At 42.4% G+C, this 18,663-nt stretch overlaps 1 protein-coding gene across 2 annotated transcripts in view; it reads left to right on the forward strand.

Annotated features, from left to right (window-relative positions):
- The window catches only part of cica (capicua transcriptional repressor a), a 38,739-nt gene that overhangs the window by 7,933 nt on the left and 12,143 nt on the right, over positions 1–18,663 (forward strand). For both annotated transcript variants that reach the window (XM_047606043.1, XM_047606044.1), the window contains exons 3-11: positions 304–580; positions 8,022–8,153; positions 9,386–9,539; positions 13,535–13,634; positions 13,755–13,937; positions 15,326–15,452; positions 15,715–15,887; positions 16,510–16,642; positions 18,550–18,632. In XM_047606043.1, the coding sequence (XP_047461999.1) occupies positions 304–580; positions 8,022–8,153; positions 9,386–9,539; positions 13,535–13,634; positions 13,755–13,937; positions 15,326–15,452; positions 15,715–15,887; positions 16,510–16,642; positions 18,550–18,632 (1,362 nt within the window). The remainder of the gene's footprint in view (positions 1–303; positions 581–8,021; positions 8,154–9,385; positions 9,540–13,534; positions 13,635–13,754; positions 13,938–15,325; positions 15,453–15,714; positions 15,888–16,509; positions 16,643–18,549; positions 18,633–18,663) is intronic.

Below are 18,663 nucleotides of genomic sequence, written 5' to 3' on the forward strand. Positions count from 1 at the left end.
TCAAGATTTTCGAGATCACTTTATTGATCCCTGCAGGGAAATTACTTTGTCTGTGGAGTCATGAGATTAGAGAAACAAATACTAACAAGACATAAACGTAAGAATAAAAATAAGAATAGTTGACAAGTTTAGAAAAAATGTACACACCAATTTGCATAAAATATACAGTAGTGTATGTTGTGATAAATCAGGTGCTGCATGAATTAGTTTGCAAACTATCACTTTTACTTTTTGAGTTGGTGAAAACTTGAGTGCATTGAAGTATTGCAAGTCCCATAAATATTATTTGACATCTCTCCCCAGTCCTTGACTCCAGCCACAGCCGGCCACTCTTCCCTCTCCAGCCCGTCTACGCCCGGGTCCATGTCGACCTCGTCGGGCTCAGTCCTGTCCTCCTCCGGTTCTGGAGGCAGGGAGCGGGAGAGGAAACCCGAGGGACACCAGGATGCCTCTGGCGGGCCGCTGCCACAGCCGGTGGCCTGCCACCCCACGCCGACGGCGCTGCTGCCGCTCATACTGCCAGCTGAGTCGTCTCACCCCGTTCCACGCAAGCAGATCATCATGGGACGCCCAGGCACCGGTAAGAGCCGCCGGTGGCTTGGGACATCGTGGCACTCTAGTCTTGACCTTTGTTTGCCACAGATACACAGTCTGCTGAGCTGCACTTCGGCCTTAATGTAAAGTGGGAAGGGATGTGCAGTATGTATCGTGTGCACTCTAGCCTAGTACATCTCGCTTTCATTATCTCTCTAGGGTTACAGCGGTGTCATCAGAGAGCCGTGACCATGACTCACATATACTATTATTTGCTCGCAGTTTCAGGTGGCAACGATTCAAATGACCTATCATGAGAAAATTTACACTTTTTTTGCTTTGGGCTGCAGACTGAACTTAAAAGAAATGCTCGTTTCTTTTTTGCTACACTGACAACAAAAAAAGAAGTGGCTAAAACACAGATAAAAGTTGGTGGTATTTCAGGTGTTGTGTGCAGGTTTTGTTCAGGTTGCAGGGACGTGTTGTTTGTAAACGCTTCAAACACCCGAGCTGCAGCGTAAAGATGAATGGAAAGCGGCTGCGTTTGACTTTTCTTATTAATTTTTTTGTTTTTGCGGCTTCGAGTCTGTCATGTAGCAGATCGCAAGGAAGTGGTGTTACCCTGTGGTACTTCAAAGGTTTTTTTGCTGCACAGTAATCACTGAAGATGTTGTACAAATGTGTATTATGACATACATATCTTTAGTACTACCACTGAGAGAAAGCCACCGGTTGACATCATTTCCCCAAACATACATTAAATACATAATGCAGAATATTATCAGCCCAGTTTCTTTTATTTCAGCCTTGTTTTTATTTTATTTTTTTATTTTTTTATATCCCTTGACCTTGAAGACAGAGAATCTTCACAGACACACCAATTTCGTAGTAATTTATTTTGTCCTTTTCCATCCGAAGTTCATAAAAATCATCCCAACAGCAGTCGGGCGGTGGGATGTAAGAAAATTGGCCGGTGAGGAATAGAGGTGTTTGGGTTCGTTGTGTACTCTACGCCTGTTTCCATGCCAACTTTGCGACATTACAGTATAGGCAAGCGCCGTAGTGTTACTTTGAATGTACGCCAGTTCATTGGGTACGACGCTAGAAAATGAATGCGTTCGAATATAATAGTTCTGCACTGACTCTTGGCTCCGTGACGGTTATTGTGTTCAGCATTAGTTTAAGATAACAGAGAGAGCTGTGGATTCAACTTTTCATTTTTGAGGCTGTGGTTTGTCGAACTATTGAATTGCGTTTCTATTATTTTGCATTTTTTGTCAGTGGGTAGAAACAGTCCAGCGTATTCCTGACTGTTATTTGCTCTCAGCAGTGTACCTTATGTTTTGACAAGCGAGCGCATAACAAAAAATGACAAAGATGGCCTCCATTTAAAATGCGTGTTTTCTCGTTTTGCGTCAATTTCGTGCCGCGCTTTCTAAAACCGAAAACTGAAAGTGATCTAAATTTACTGGCTGTTTTTTTTTTCTCTCTCTCTCTCGTGTCGTTTCATAGAACAGGATGTTAGATCTTGAGTCATGTGGAAGATATTAAACATAACGCGTGAGTTAAAATGTGCATTCGGGAAACACGACGAAGCTCCAGATGTAGCATCATGAGGAAATCCTGCCTCGGCTCGGATGACTTTAAAGCGAAACCACTTTTTTCTTTTTTCTTTTTTCTTTTTTTTTTTTTTTATCTTTCGGAGGTGTGAATATGAGGAGCGTTGATACACCAGTCGCTCAGGCAACCACCCAGACCTGCTGCTCGCTGTGTGTAATCTGTGACTCAGTGTGCGTAGTGTCAGAGTTATTGAGAGCGCCTGTATGTGTGCGAGTGTGCGAATGTGTGTGTGTGTGTGTGTGTGTGTGCAGGGGAAGGGTGGGGGGGGGGGATGTCCACACTTTCGCATGTACGCATGTGTGTGCGAGGCCGAGATAAGCGGCGTTACACTGAAACTTTAAAAAGGGCACGACTCTGTTGACATGTCTAGACATGTAAGACCGAGAGTGTAGAGAGCAACCAGGACATTCACACCTCCTCCTCCTCCACACACACACACACACACACACACACACACACACACACACACACACACACTCACACACTCTCATCTCGGCGTTCCAGACAATCAGCAATCTCAGACGGGCCACTAAGGACAGGTCCGGTATGGTGTGAATGTGTTTCATTGCTCTCAGCAGAAAAGGGAGTAATCGTATTGCCGGCGCGTTGTCATGGATACGCTGTTTCCACCGGTAGAATTAGTGCAGTAAAGCGTTCAGGCCTGAGCTGATTAGCCGTGTGCACTTTTAACACAACATAACCATAGAAAAAAAAAACATGTTTTCTTTCTTTCTTTCTTTCTTTCGTTTCTCCTTTCAGTTGTGTGTTTCTTCTACCATATATTTAACATCCAGAGACGGCGGCAGGAGACGCTGCAGACCCCCCCCCCCCCCCCCCCCCCACCCCCCCCACCCTCCCTCTGTTCTCCATTCTCCTAAATATAGCCTAGCACAAGTGCAGCTGCATTAGCATCACAAGTTTCATTATTGCTTGAGTTCGTCTGCAGCCTTTTGGTGAAGAAAGAACGAGACCTTAGACGAGCTCGGAGGTTGCTCTGTGGTGTTTCTTCGTATCGGCTGTGAAGTGCAGTCGTGAGGCAGGTGCATAGCTGCACAAGTTTCTCGCCTTAAAGCTGGAAGACAGCTGTTCAGCCTGCTTCCTCTCACTAGTCATCACCGCGACCTCTTGAAGTAAACCAATAGAGACGGATGGATATCTGAGCAGCGCTTTCTGCCTCAGATATTTTTCACAACTCGCCGCTCTCCCCGCTTCGCTAGAATATTTATGCCTTCGCCACTTCACGGTGTCGGCAGCTCCTTCAAGGAGTTTGAAGTGTCTCCAGTCAGTTTGTTTAGCAACCTTGGAGGCTGGCATTGGATGAGCCATCCCTTCGTCCTCAGGCCTCCAGCGGCATTTTTGAAAAAAACAAAAAAAAAAAACTCTCAGCAGTTTCCTTAATAAATTGAACGCTATAGTTTTTAGCAAATGAAACAAGAATAGATCAAGCACATGTTGGGACTGTTGCCAGCAGCATTCGTGAGCGTTTATGGTTTCAAGATGGTGGAGATAAACAACTTTTCTGGTTTCTGTCAAACATCAGTTTGGCTCGTTGTTGTTCGATAAATAGATTTCATTGGTTTCATTTGAGTGATTTAGATACTCGGCGTAGGCCGAGTGTACAGCAGTTAGCCGAGGCTCGACCACAAACTGTGGGTGGAAGCGTTGAAGAGTGTTGACTTTGCACTTCCACTGGCTCACATTCTGCCTCTCACGCATTGTCGCGCTGTTACAATAATACGTTACAAGGTTAACTCAGTATTGACATTATGTGCTGCTCATTTAAACTGTTGATAGTTGAATTCTGGGCCTTGATTTGGTCCTGAAACCAGTTCAAGGTGGCGTATTTAAAGAATATTTGAAATGTTTACAACCGTTTCTGCGTCTGACATTTTGGCTCCAGGCGGTATTCGGGTCGGCAACGGTTTAAATTAAGCTACAGACACTCTAGACCAACAAAAGCAGACTGTGACGTCACCTCGTGTCGTCTGTGTCTGGGCTAAAAAGTTGCACCGCCAGCATCCAGCTAGTACATGCAATCTGAACCCGTGCGTTAAAGGAAGTGACTTTTTATACCAGTAAGTAGTTTGTGTTCAAAGGGGAAACAGGAATAGTTACTATTAACTGGGATCCCACCTCCAGTTCAACGCGCTGAGTCGGCTGAAAAGCTGCAGACTCGTGGCAAAAATGCTGGAAACACCGTGAAAACAAGGACGTCTGACGTCCAGCTACGCTAGCAAACAGCTGAGTCACAATGATAAACTGGTCAGGCTGATATATGTTAAAACACCAAGCTGTTCCTCACAAGTTGAGTGAAGTCTCCTCTTGGGGATTTACCCAAGATAAACACAGAATTCGCCAGCTTGGGATTACTTATGAGGAACTAGGGAGTGGGACGTCTGGGACGTCACATTCATCCCCTGATAACCAAGACACGACCCGACCTTGGATTTGCAGACGAAAACGGATGAATGGAAATATTCAAGTCATAAAAACGATCCGTATTGGGATGGTTCATGTTGTGCACTTATCTAAAACTCTGCTGTGGTTATCAGTGTTTTCAGCTAATCCACCATCTGAACGACAAGTCACCGAAGGGTTAAGCCTGTTGCAGTGTTTCTGTTATTTAGCCCTAATTTAAATGTCAAAATAATAGGAACACATGTCTCTATACAGTTTAATAGTTCTTCAAACCACTTGTCATGGTTCAGAGTGAACACATAACACTTAACAATCTACTGTTGGTTGATGTACAACATCTTAGTTTATTTATTTATTTTGAACAAAAACAAAAACTAAAAGTAAAGAATATAGAAAGATCAGTTTGAAAAGGAGTAGGAAGAAGGAACTTTTTAACTCCTACCCCCTTATCACCTTATGACTCATTGCATATATATACATATATATAATGAATGGATTTAATATACAAAATGCATTGATATACAATCAGTCAACTGCACCAATAGATAATATATATGATTATACGTCATCAATCAGGTTTCATTTTTCATTTAGAAAACGCTGCATGAAAATGAAGCAAAATATTGGAGGCCATCTTTGTTATATACACACAGCATTAGGTACACAACAGTCCTCCTTCATGACTGTTTATAATGTTCAGTTTACGGTGAAACTGCGTCAGAAAATGTGGCGTATCTACTGGCTCATCATTTTGGAGGATGCAGTCAACTACATTAGACTGTTTCTGCAAAAAAAAAACAAACAAAAAAAAAACATGAGGCTGTCAAAATAATAGAAACATGATGCAGTTCAACAAAATAAAATCAATTTTTCAGGAACCTGGGATTTAGTGCAGAACTATCATATATTACAACACATTTGTTTTGACTAGTGTACCTAATGAAGTGGCAAGCGAGGTGTGTATTTGTTATTTGAGCAAGATGGCGCCGTTTCAGGAGGACGCCTGCACATTTTGCACATCTATCTATCTATCTATCTATCTATCTATCTATCTATCTATCTATCTATCTATCTATCTATCTATCTGTCTATAATAACATTCGAATCGGCTTCACTTCCTCAGCTGAAGTTCCTCATGCAAACAACAGCGTAAACTGCCAGTAACTCATAACGAGTGCAAAGGTCCCGTTGCCGTGATAATAGGCATGTGACATGAGACTCAGCACTTAAAGGAGCTCGTTCTCGACACACACACCACAGCCTGCAGCACAGCAGCAGCAGCAGCAGCGTAACGCTCAGGCAGGTGTCCGGATCTCCATTTTAGATGAGCCGTAGCTGGCGAGCGGTCGGCTATATATAGAGAGCGTTTGAATACTTTATTATGAAATTATTAATGGAAACTGGAGATTTCGTTGCTGCAGCTCGCAGTCGGTCCTATACTGCAGTCAGGGGGGGGGGGGAGGAGTTTAACGGAGGGGTGGGGGGTGGGGGTGAAACTGTTTAGAAGTCAACCCTATAAATACACAGCACACTCAGAGACAGAGTGAATCACATCGGTAGTAAAGGGTGTGGTCGGGACTGTCGTAGCACTAGTGGTGTTTGCAGAAGTTGTAGCTGCGCTGAAGCCGGGCAGCTGAAAGTATGAGTAATAGCTGTAGTAGTTAACAGTGGAATGATACCGACATAACGCGTTAGCAAAAATTCATGAATATTTATAGTTGCGTGTTGTTGCCTCCGCTGAAGGTTCTTTCCTGTTAAAAGGGAGTTTTATATCTTCCCTTTACACCTCTCGCCTTAGTGCTCTCTCTCTGGGGGGGTTTCAGACTCCGGGATCTGTGAAGATAATCTGAATTAGGAAAATGTGTCTTTTAAATCGACAACTTTTAATTAGCTAATAAAAGTGGCAGCGTTGTATTTTTTAAAAAAAAAATATATATATTATTCCATTTCTGTCACACCCTGTGAGCAGAGAGTGTTTTCACACAGCTGATGTTCAGTCATAAAACATGTACAGGAGCTCGTCAGGGTGATAAATTAATTAAGTTTGCCAGTTCATTAGGTACGCTAGTGATGTAATATAACATTCCTGCCTATATCATACCTTCACAAAGGTTATAAAACACGTAGAGAGCTGTTGATTCGACGTGGAGCTACTGTTAGACTGTGTGTTGTGTTGTGCAGATGCATGTTCCTCTTATTTTAACATTGTTGTGAGTGGGTTTGGCTAAATAACAGCGCCACAAACTACATCCTCCAAAATGATTGCCCAGTTGAATCACCACCTATCTGAAGCTGTTTCAACATAGACTGAACACTAGCTTGGATTTTTTTAGATGTTTTTTTGTTTTGTTTTGTTTAAAGATAACATGATTCATAAAGAAATATCCTGCATAGTTCAGTTCCTAGACTGTAACAAGAAACTATTTTAAAAACTGTAAAACCAAAAATAATAATAATAATTGAGTGATGAAGTTGTCACCAGATCATGGGCTACTTTTGTGAAAGGCGCTTCCATTTCACCCGGCAACGACAAATACTATTTTCTGATTGGTCGCCGGTTGAAGCCGAGCAGCGCAGCCTTCACCTCATCTATTCACATATCACCAATCTCTTTTTCGTCTACGTGGGACGAGTGAGAAAATGCCGTGTGTGGCACGAGAGCGTGTGAACTTATTAAAATGTGAGACTGACCATCTTGAAGCCTGACGTTAGCGCAGTCTTGGAGATTTTATCAGTTCCCACTAGTGTACCTAACGTTTTGACAAGTGGGTGAATAACAAAGACGGTTTCCATTTAAAAATGTGTGCTCCCACAGTCCAGAGACATGTCAGTTTAATTAGTGAATTACTTATGAGTGTGAATGGCTGTTTGCCTCTACCCGGTGCCAGCTGGGACAGACTCCAGCCTCATGCGACCCCTTTATGTGCAAACATCTTCAAAGAAGAAGAAGAAGAAGAAATGGACAATCGAAGTTTCTACTACATAAAGTTTCTGCGATGACCTCTTTGAAATAGTTCAGCTCTGCAGCCGTCTAGACAGCCATGCAGTCTGGAGACTCTGTGGATAAAATAACAGGTTCCTTCATCACATCACAACACACACACACACACACACACACACACACCACATGACCCCTAAACTCTCATTATCCTCAGGGCTGGTTGGGGTGTTGGTGCGCAGCGAGGGAGGGGCGGCAGAATAGGCGACTGAATACACAACTCCATTCATGGTCCTTCAACTCGGGCAGTTTATATGAAAGTGTAGTTTTTAGCAGCTTTAGCTTTAGCGCGGCAGTCACACAGGACTCGTCACGGTTGCAGGGGGGGAGGGAGGGAGGGAGGGCTCTACTTTCTGTCCACAGTCCACGATACCGAACTGGGTAAACATGATGATATTTCACTTTTTTCTCTCTTTCTTTCTTTCTCTTCTCGTCTCTTCTCTTCCCACAGTTTGGACCAACGTGGAGCCTCGCTCGGTGCCAGTGTTCCCTTGGCACTCGCTCGTCCCTTTCCTGGAGCCCAGCCAATCAGGAGCGGCTGTGCAGCCTGCCGACGGCCAACAGCTTGTCAATCAGAGCAAAGGTAGCAACTCACCCTGCTGGTTTTTTCTCCACACATGACTACATCTATGAGTCACAGGAGGCTGAGCTGCTCACTAATGTGTGTGTGTGTGTGTGTGTGTAGGCATATAGCCATATATGTATATATATATAGCTATAGTGTAGTATCTTACACATTTTAAACAGGAAATGGGTACGTTCTCGTATTAAACCAGCGGCGGTGTTCACACTAATACTAATGAGAACACTATTTATATCAGTAATCTAAAAAATCTGATTTGAATTTGCCTGTTTTTTTGTTTTTTTATTTTTGTTGTGGCCTGTTTAAGACTCAAGAGTGTTGTTTAGTCTATAAAATGTTATCCGATAGTGGAGTGAAACAATCTTCAAAGCCAATTTTTTTTTTTTTTTTTGACCAGAAACTGAAATCAAATATCAGAAAGAAAAAAAAAAAAAAACAGAACGTGGGGTTTTCTGGCATTTTCACACATCAAAATGTCTTTTGCGGTTTACGAGTCCAACGTACTTTCTGGGAAAGACTTCACAGCTCATTTATGAGTGATTTCTTGCCAAACAATTTGTTATATAATGATGCATGAATATGCACCGATCAGGCATAACATTATGACCACCTTCCCGATACCGCGTCGCTCTCCCTTGTGCCTTGTGACTCATCGGAGGTAAACACCTTGTGATGCTCTTCGTGTTTTTGTGTTGAGTCGTGTCATTTCTATGGGATGGGGGTTTTCTGGTCTGGTCTGGTCTGGTTTCATCCACATGAATGAATGCCAGGTCTGAATATTTCCCAGCAGAATTGTCACAATATGGTTTTAATGTTGTGGCTGATCAGTGTGTAACATTTTGGTCGATTTGTTTGAAGAAATCACCACATTACACACACTCCTTTGAGCCTTTTCCTTGTTACAAGACTCCATTAAACTGAATAAAACATGTGTTGTTGGGACTTTATTTGCTCCCAAAATACTCACGTAAAGCACAGATTTAATTGCTAAACCCTCCAGGGATTAGTTTTCTTTTCAACTTACATTTTGTTACTACTGCAGTCGATTATAACATAGATGCAGTCGGAGCTCGTCACACCTCCCACATTCATTTGGCCAGAGTTGCTACTGTCAACAAGCTGCATGCAGAGTAGCCCTGTGTTTACACATATGGCACCGCTACTTAATTTCGTTGGGCTTTTCGCTAACCGGCTCCCCACGTGACGCGCGTTTGTTTTTTTGTTTTTTTCAGAGCCTCGCTTCGGAGTGGCCCTGGTGAGCGAGGGGCGGGCGGACGCTCCAGACCCGGACAGAGGATCGCCGTCGTGCCCCGCCCCGACCAATGACAATCCTCCCGCAGACAGGGGCGGGGCCGACAGCGAGACGGAGAGCGACATAGACGACCCGTAAGTTTATGATTTATGATTTATGATTTTGGCTTTGGGTGGAAAATGAATCAAGCAAACAAACTTTCTTGTGCAGAAACAGTTAAAGAAAACCATGGTTCTCCTGAAAAGACCAAAGTTATTTACGTTTTCTGTCAGATACAGAAACCCCTGTTTACCTCCTCAAAGGCCGACCACACTGGGAGGTTTTCTTTGGTCTGGAGTCACTCCGTTAGGAGCTGATTATTCTTTTATAAAGACCTAATAGCTTCCTCACTCCACCATTAACCCTTAACTCCTGCCCTTCTTCTCACTTCTGCATTTCCAAAAGTTTTATTTCATTCCTGCTGTTTTATTAAAAGCTGTACTCTGTTTGTTTGTCAGTGCTTGAATGTTGCCTATTGTTGCACGTGTTTAGATGTTTCCACCCGTTGTTCTATTTGTCTGTTCCTCTCTGTAAAGTGTCCTTGGGTGACTTGAAAGGCTCTTCTTAAATAAAACGTCTTATTTATTCAGTTCAGCCTGTTGTTGGGATGGACAGAAGCGCGACACAGCGTTCTTCTGTGTTATCAGTCCTAAATGAAGTCCAGTGTGCAGGAGGAACCACATTTGGTGACTTCTTCACGTTTTAAACTGCGTCTCTGTGTGTCTCTCTCGGCGGGGGTTTAGAAGCATGTGGTTTCCACTCAGCTAATCGGTGAAGATCAAAGAAACAATCTCAGGTCTAATCAGGGGCTAATGTGGTCTGCAAGAGCCACCTCTGCACGAACCCTGAGCATATCTGATTTATTAGGTACCACAAACAAGTGACCTGATGTTGTCTAATGTGATAATGCGCCTGAATCTGTGTTCTAATGGTCTAAATACAGCTTTACATTTGTTTACCTTTGTTTACCACTTAAGGAGAACCAGCTTGTCTGTGCACAAAATGGCAAATAAAATTCTTCAGTCTTGAAGAGAAAGGAACCATATATGGTGAAGCTTGATTTTCTCCATGGAAATTACATATAAAATTTAAAAACCTACACTAACACACATAGCAAACACATTTGTCCACTCCCACAATCTCATATCCCATGATAAGAGCAATTATAAATCTCCCTTTAAGGCACGTTTAAATAGAACAGATGCAAATCTGTCATTTAATTCCCTTATAATCGCTATTAAGTGTATATTTAAATAATCAATCTGCAGCTCTATTTCAAGTGTGGACTAGCGCTGTGTTGTGTTAACCACATTGCGAAATGAGGCCAGGCCTCCAGGCAGACGCAAGTAACAACCAGACAAGTGTTGATCCAGTCCAGGTTGTTAACAATCAACCTCAGTCATTTGTTTCTTTGAATCTCTGCTCTTCTCACCGACTCCTCCTGAGTTTTTTTAGCTCCTAAAAAAATGGAGAAATAAGCAGCGAGGAACCTTCTGTCCTTTAAAACGTGTCACAAGGAGTTTTTTTTTTTTTTTTTTTTTTTTTTGTGCTGCATTTAGCAGGTTTTGAAACAACACTTTTTTATAAACATCATGTTTGCTTCCTCTCTGCGACTCTGACTGTGACCAGATCAGAAGCAGGTAGCTACTGTAGATGATGTTAGATGGAGTTTGAATTTAAACCTTCCCAAGGACGCTTACGCTCGCGGTGCACAGGTGCACTGAAATCTACCTTTGACAGATGAATTCAAAAGAAACGAGTTTTTCTATGGGCAGAGTCTGCGTGTGTCTGGAAGGAGTTGTATAGTCTGTGCTCGTTCATTCTTCTCGGTCTCTGGCTGCCTCTCTGCATCTGGCTGGGTTATTGCTCTTTCAGACTGACTCAGACAAGGCTGAGTTTCTGTCTGGCTGGTAGTGTGGTTATGAATGTTTCAGGGTCGCTGGTCTCACCGAGGCCGTCGCCAACCAAAGAAACGCCTCAGCAGTATCTTCAATTTTTATATATATATATATATTTTTTATACAGTGGTTACACCTGATATCTGCCTGCACCTCAATGAACTCACACTTATACACACAAAATCTGCACATTTAAAAGCTCCGGCTTTTATGTTCTAAGTTACATCTTCTTATCTGTCCTTTCTCAGGCTGTTACCCGCCTTTTGCTTTCTTTCTTCTTCTTTTTTTTTTTTTTTGGTTTCGCCACCACACACTGAAACATCCCCCCCGCATGAACATGTTCACACATATATGCCAGTAAACGTGAACACGAATGACACGTTTGACTTTGAACCGCATCTGATCTGACACCTCATGAGTCATGACATAGTATTTGTGTTTTTTGTTTTTTAGAACTTCCCAAATATGTGTTTGCTGTGCTAGCCAAAAATCTTTACCAAGTGTAGAATAGAAAGTAAAAAAAAAAAACAAAAAAAAAAGCCCCTGCAATTGTTAATGCAGCTGCATCTGTTCCGTTTTAAAAAATGTTATTTTTCTCTTAGTTTACAGATGAGGTAGGAACCAGATTTGCCGTGAAGCGTCCACTGGCCGGGAGTCAAACCACAGGAGTTAATGGCTATGTGGGATGCATCCATTAGGTTATTATTAGAGGCCTTCAGAAATCCTGCCTAATGTCCTGAGAAAACTTTAACACAACAGTTTACAAGTCCTAGATTTATTGTCGTATTTAGGGTCTCCTGTAATTTGTAATAATAGCTGAGGTCGTCTGCGATCGTAATCCCTTTGTAGGACACTCCTACTTTTTTCATAAAGTTAATGAAGATACCATATATTGCAAATGCAAACATGTATTTAGAGCATTAGAACATAAGTGCTGACACTTAGGACACTTCTTCTTCTTCTTCATGGTTCCTAACAAACCCTTATGCTCAGCGTTCATGCAGAGGTGAACCTTGGAGACCACATTAGATCCTGAGAAGTTTTCCTTGATCTTCTCTGATTGGCTGCATGAAAACCACACGCTTCTAAACCTCAGCGAGAGGAAAGCAATTTCGAACTGCGATGATGAAGTTACCAAATATGGTTCCTCCTCCTTCCTTTGTCAGGGATCGTCAGTGTCTCTAATTTGCAAAGTAGCAATGAAAAACAAGTTGCAACTCATCGGAGAACAGACATGGGCCTTCACAGGCTGCCTTCAAGGAGTGTCATGGCTTTTGTCTGGGTGCTGCATGTCTAAGTAACAGCCATTCATGAATGAATGTCAGGTCCAAACGTTTTCCAGCAGAACACTGAATAGTCAGCGGTTTTAATGTTGTGGCTGATTGGTGTTCACTGCCAGGTAGTTGGTAAAGTCAGTTAGTGTTTAATTATTAACTTGAATCTGTAATCTGTTAAAGAGTGTGTTGGTGAAACAAGTACAGTATTGATCTCTGTCATGTAGTGGAAGTGCTACATCTGGTTTTAAAAGCTGAAATAATTTCAAGATCACACCCCACATTTATATGTATCTTATATATGTCATCCACAGCTCTCGTTTTGCCTCATGTACCTGTTTTGAGTTAAGCGTTACTGTAAATCGTGGTCTGACTTTGTCATTCTGGAAGTGCCATTACTCATATGAACCATTTTTACCAATCTAATATTAATAATAAGAGGAATTTATCCTCAAGTCTCTTTTGCTACTTAACGCTTTACAACTTTATCAAAAGCATTTCTTTTCATTTTGAATTTCACTCTGGTGCCTGGTGTTATATTTTCCTGGAAACTATTCAGTGACTCACAGGAAGAATGAAGTTTAGTCGTAGTAAAAACAAACGTTTCCGTGGAAATAACTGAGCACGCTCGGCGATAGCGAGATCGCCTGGCGAGATTAGGAAAACTGCTAAGGACTAAAAAAGGAAGAAAGGAAGAGTTCTGCTTGTTACGTGCGCTGAGCTGAGCTGAGCTGAGCTGTGTGTTGTCATCAACGTGGGGGATTTTCACTCAGCATCAAACGTAAAAAACATTTTAAAGAACAGATCAAACTCTTTAGTGTTATAATAACTGGGGACCAACATCTTGCACAACCTGAAAGTGACTCAGTGAGTGTGAGCGCTCTCCCTTTATTTCCTTTCCTCTGTTTGTTGATGAAGGTTTTCCCCGGGTGGGGCCAACGATGCAGCGCCTTCCACTGGACCCATAAAGAGACGCACACAGTCCCTCAGCGCCCTGCCCAAGGACGGAGACAGGAAGGTCAGTCGCACGACACCGACAGTAGCAAACAAACAACAAGGCTGAAGGTTTTTTTTTTTTTTTGCTTTTAATCTCATTACTACATTAATGTCTGAGGCTTATCTCCTTAACCCCAACCAGAGGGAGAAGGACCACATCCGCCGACCCATGAACGCGTTCATGATCTTCAGCAAACGCCACCGGGCCCTGGTGCACCAGCGACATCCCAACCAGGACAACCGGACAGTCAGCAAGATCCTGGGGGAGTGGTGGTACGCTCTGGGTCCCAACGAGAAGCAGCAGTACCACGATCTGGCCTTTCAGGTGCACACTTTCTCTATGAACTCTTCTTCTTCCTTTTTGATTAGGAAAAAGGATTTTTTGGTTCGTTCTGCACCGTTGAATCTACAGTGGAACCAGCATTTTCCATCTTCATCTTATCTACATATGTTTAACATGGTCATCTAGAATAAATAAACCTTAGACCAATGGATCAGTATGATTCAGGAGATGCCAGATCTCTCCAGAGCCATATATTAGAGAGAGTCTGCCCAACTCAAATCATTGGGCGCCATGTTTGCTACATCAGAGGGAAGATTCTATAGTGTGACCCTACAGGCTATGTTGACATAAATGTCCTATTATCAACATCTGTCAATATGTAAAAGGCCCCCACTTAAATATCCCACCCCAGTCTACTTACCTTAAATCAATCACCTCATCACTCATGAAGCTGTGTTTACCTTCTCCTCAGCCTCTAAGTTCATCCATCACCACTAAACCACTAAAATAACTTGGTAGTAACTGTGGTAAAGTTACATGTCAATTAAATGTGTCTACATGGACATAAATTACATGCACACATGGGTTTCACAGTATATATGATGCTAGCTGCTACTTTTTCTAAGCCTTTAGTCTAGATAACTAGCTAGCATAAGGTTAGCATAAGGCTAGGTTAACTCCAAACTTCATTCATTCATAAAACGGTGTTGGGCGTTTTTGAGATCAAGGTTCACATTAATGATGGCATGACTTTATTGTTGCTATATAAAATCTTAATCAATGTCAAAGAGAGACATTGACATTTACCTCACATAAGAGGGAGAAACCAGTTGACATCCAGTTCTTGCTTGTTAATCTCTCATAACTTCCTCTGTTTTTGTTTTCCTGATCCTGTGGCATATTTTAACTTTTAATCCAACTTTATTCTCTGTTATTGCCACTTCTCTATGGGTGAATATTGGTTAGATGAATCCAACATGGCGCCCATGAAACATGTGACCAGCTCAGAACCAATCAGCACAGAGGGATCGCTCAGACGCTCCATTCCCTTAGTTGGACAGACTCTCTCTAATATATGGCTCTGGCTCTCTCTAACCTCCTAGCGTCCCAGCTAACAGAAGCTCTTCCTGTTTCCCCTTTTGAATGACAAATACAGACTACTGCCCCCTGCTGGTACAAAGACTTATTCCCTTTCATTCATTCTGTGAAATGGTCCAGACACAGATGAGGTTAAAGTTTGGTTTGTGGTGAGCTTTTTATGCTTGAAAGGGTTTCTTTAAAATAAAAGCACAAAATTCTTCCTCTCTGGACAAAATATAAAATGTGTTTCCTAGATACTTTCTTGAAATTCCTGTTTTTTTGTTTTGTTCCTCCTTTTTTTTTTTTTGTGCAGTGTAGTTCTTGTTAAAGAGCCTCTCGTTCCCCTTTAGGTGAAGGAGGCCCATTTCAGAGCGCACCCCGACTGGAAATGGTGCAACAAGGATCGCCGAAAGTCTCTTTCCGAGGGCCGCGGGACCCCGAAGGAGCCGCGAGAGAGGAGCATGTCTGAGAGCATAGGTGTGTCACGGTTTACGACTCGTTTTATTTTCATTTACAGGTCGTGGGGAAAGCCACATCAGTCGCGTTTCAGTCGCGTTTCAGTCTTGCATAGCCGAGCTCTTTCAGGTTCTGTAATGACTTGAAATGCTTTCAGTACTGATATGACTTTATCTAACACAGTAAGTGGGGTGTTTTATGTTGAATACTGCAAAGAGTTTGATGTTTTATTGATCTGCTGCACATTCATTGCTTAGAGCCTTTTTTTTCTTCTCCTCTCCAGATGCCCATACAGAGTCCCAGGTGCTAGAAGGGAAGGGGGGAGGCCCGGGCTGGCCGGGGGGCTCGGAGCGTCGGGGAGGGCTCCTCGTGGGGCAGCACCCCCGTCCCAGAGCCTTTTCCCACAGCGCCGTGCACACCCTGGAGCAGAGGGAGAGGGAGCGAGACCTGGAGAAGGTACGAGGTTGTTAATCCGTAGCTGCGAGGCTGCGAACTCACTCTGGAGATTTAAGGAAACTGTTTAAAGATCAAAAGCTTTCCCACCAACCCGGTTTACCAGTTCGTTTAATTTGTACATGTGTTTAGATCACCGGCCGTCCTCCAAGAGCAAAAAACAATAAAGTGAAATAAAAGCTATAACATAAAAGCAAAACTAAGAGCTCGGTGTGAATTCATTAGCATGTGTTCAGGCTGCAGACGCGCGTCCTTCAGACTGCAGAGTCTTCTGGTTGAACTCTACCGCACAAAAAAAAAAAAAAAACAAAGAAAAAAATAATAGTTAAAATGGACTCGCTGGGTTCTTTGTGTGAGGGCTGAAGTTGTTGCTGCTGAAAGCTCTTGGGGGGGAGCGCAGCCTCCAACTTCAAAGCGTTCACTCGCTACTTTTTTAGCGCCTTTGAAGGTACGAGACTGTGGTGTTTGCTGCTTCGCTCCTAATCACAGAGGAGTCGGCCCCGCTTGCGAGCTCTTTTGTTTGAAGGCGTTCAGCGCTGGTGGCTGTGTATGTATGTATGCATGCTTTAATAATAGCTGCACTTAAAACTAAAAAAAACAATAAACTTGTCTCGTCTCTTATCAGGATGACGGAGCCGGTTTGTTCCGCAGCCGTCCGCCTCCTCAGTCCCTGTATCAGGGCGGCGCCAGCGAGGACGTGACCAGCGACGAAGAGCGCATGGTCATCTGCGAGGAAGAGGGCGACGATGATGTCATGGGTGAGTCCGGATGGATGAGCGAGGCGCAGAGGTTTAGAGCGAGACTGTTTCACAACCAGCCGCAGAGTGATACTTTCAGTTCCCACTATGGTCAGTGTGTTAGAACCGCCGTGTCAGCAGAAAAACGCTTGCATGCTGAAATAAAAAAAAACAAAAAAGAAAAAAAAAAAAGGAGCTGTGTCATCTCGTTAGCCTGTTAATTGCTACTGTTAAAAATATAGCAGCAGGCAACAACTGGTGGTTTGGAGGCAGCGTTTTTTTCCAACTGTTCTGAAACGGCCCCCGTTCAGACCTTCCATTAACGTCCGTCTCCACGCGCGTCCTCAGCTGCCTCTTCACATCCAATTTCATGCACCGTATGCAAATAAACACCGACACAGTGCGGTAGAATATTTTAAAAGCCACTCTCTCTAATGGATCTCTCTCCCTCCGTGGAAAACACTGTTTTTTTATGTGTGTGCATCATCACTTCACGTGTTGAGTTCTTTAGTTTTTGACCTCAGCTTAGTTGGACCTGCACAAAACTCAGATTAAAACTCCAACCTCAGGGTTCAATATGCTCTGAAGCTCAAACGTAGACTATTAACACTGGGTTAAAATTAAACTGGATAATGAGAACATATGTCACTCCAGAAAAAAGTTTGAAGTGCAATACATACTGTAGAAGGACACACTTGCTTTGGGTTATATATCTCAGATTTCTTCCTCTTCTTAACCTCTTTGTCCTAAACTGTGCATACTTGGTTTATATCCTGGGAATTATTCTCTGTCTGCTTCAGGCCCAGATGTTCATTAGCTCATTAGACTATAGTTAAAGAACCTGGCATCAAGCTTGAGACACTCATTTATGTTGTGAGGAAAAAAAAACTCTCAATTATGCAAACTTTGAGAGAACAGCTTGGACTTTATTTAAAAATGTGGACGACATGAATGTTGTTTAACTTTGTGTTGTGAGTCCTTTTTTATTCATTCTCTTAAAAACACTTTTATGCGGTAATTAATTTGTTTGTTTAATACTTCAATTCATCAAATCTAGTTTTGATTTATTTATTATTTAGTTAGTTAACAGCTACAAGGACAGCGTGTTTTAAAAGAGTCTCATTACTAATGAACAGACATCACTTACTTATTATTATTTTTTTCTTAGTGAATGAGGAAAATTTGAAGATAAAAGACAATATTTGGAAAATTACCTTGGCACATATCCAAAAAAACAATAAAAGACAGTATCATATTTGAAAGAATGTACAAAATTTACAAGAATATAACAGCGCTCTTACAGTCAGTATATACAGTGCAAAAATGCAAAAGAAATTCAAATATAAAGATATAGGATAGTGAACTTGGACAAAAAAATAAACTTGGACAGATTATTGTGCAAAAGAATCTGTATAAAGGACGAAACAGGTCATGAAGACAGTCTCGGTTGTGAGTTATAACTCAGCTACTGAAGGAGCCGCCCTGTTGAGTGTCTTTAAGGACGGATTGTGCTCATTTTATCAAAGGAATAAGGTCAAATATGACCCAGACCACCTCCAAATGTTCTTTAGACGTCACATCTCTCAAACGCGTCCTGGTTGTGTTCACGTCTGTACTTTACACTTGGACTTAACTCGAGGCGGATGTTGAATTCATTAAATTTTTATTTATATAGCACCTTTCAATACGTTTTGATTGACAGGATATGCAGGATAAAAAGAATAAGATATAATATAAAGATTATAAAACTGTGGAACAGAATAAAATAACTATGAGACTATGAAATGAAACCCAGATTAAAGTGATGTGTTTTTCTTTTAAAAGTGTTTCTAACTTCTCTCAGATCCACAGTTTTGTAGCGTAGCGGCTTAAACGAGGCCCCCGTTGTATGTTTATTCCCTTTCTAACCTGTGATGTCCCCCCCTCAGAGGATTCGTGTCCCGAAGGCTCCATCGACCTCAAATGTAAAGAGAGAGTGACGGACAGCGACGAGGACGAATCAGACGGACAGGTTGGGACAACTTCAACCTTTGGACTTTACT

This window comes from Mugil cephalus, chromosome 14 (assembly GCF_022458985.1).
Source record: "Mugil cephalus isolate CIBA_MC_2020 chromosome 14, CIBA_Mcephalus_1.1, whole genome shotgun sequence".
Classification (NCBI taxonomy): Eukaryota; Metazoa; Chordata; class Actinopteri; order Mugiliformes; family Mugilidae; genus Mugil; species Mugil cephalus.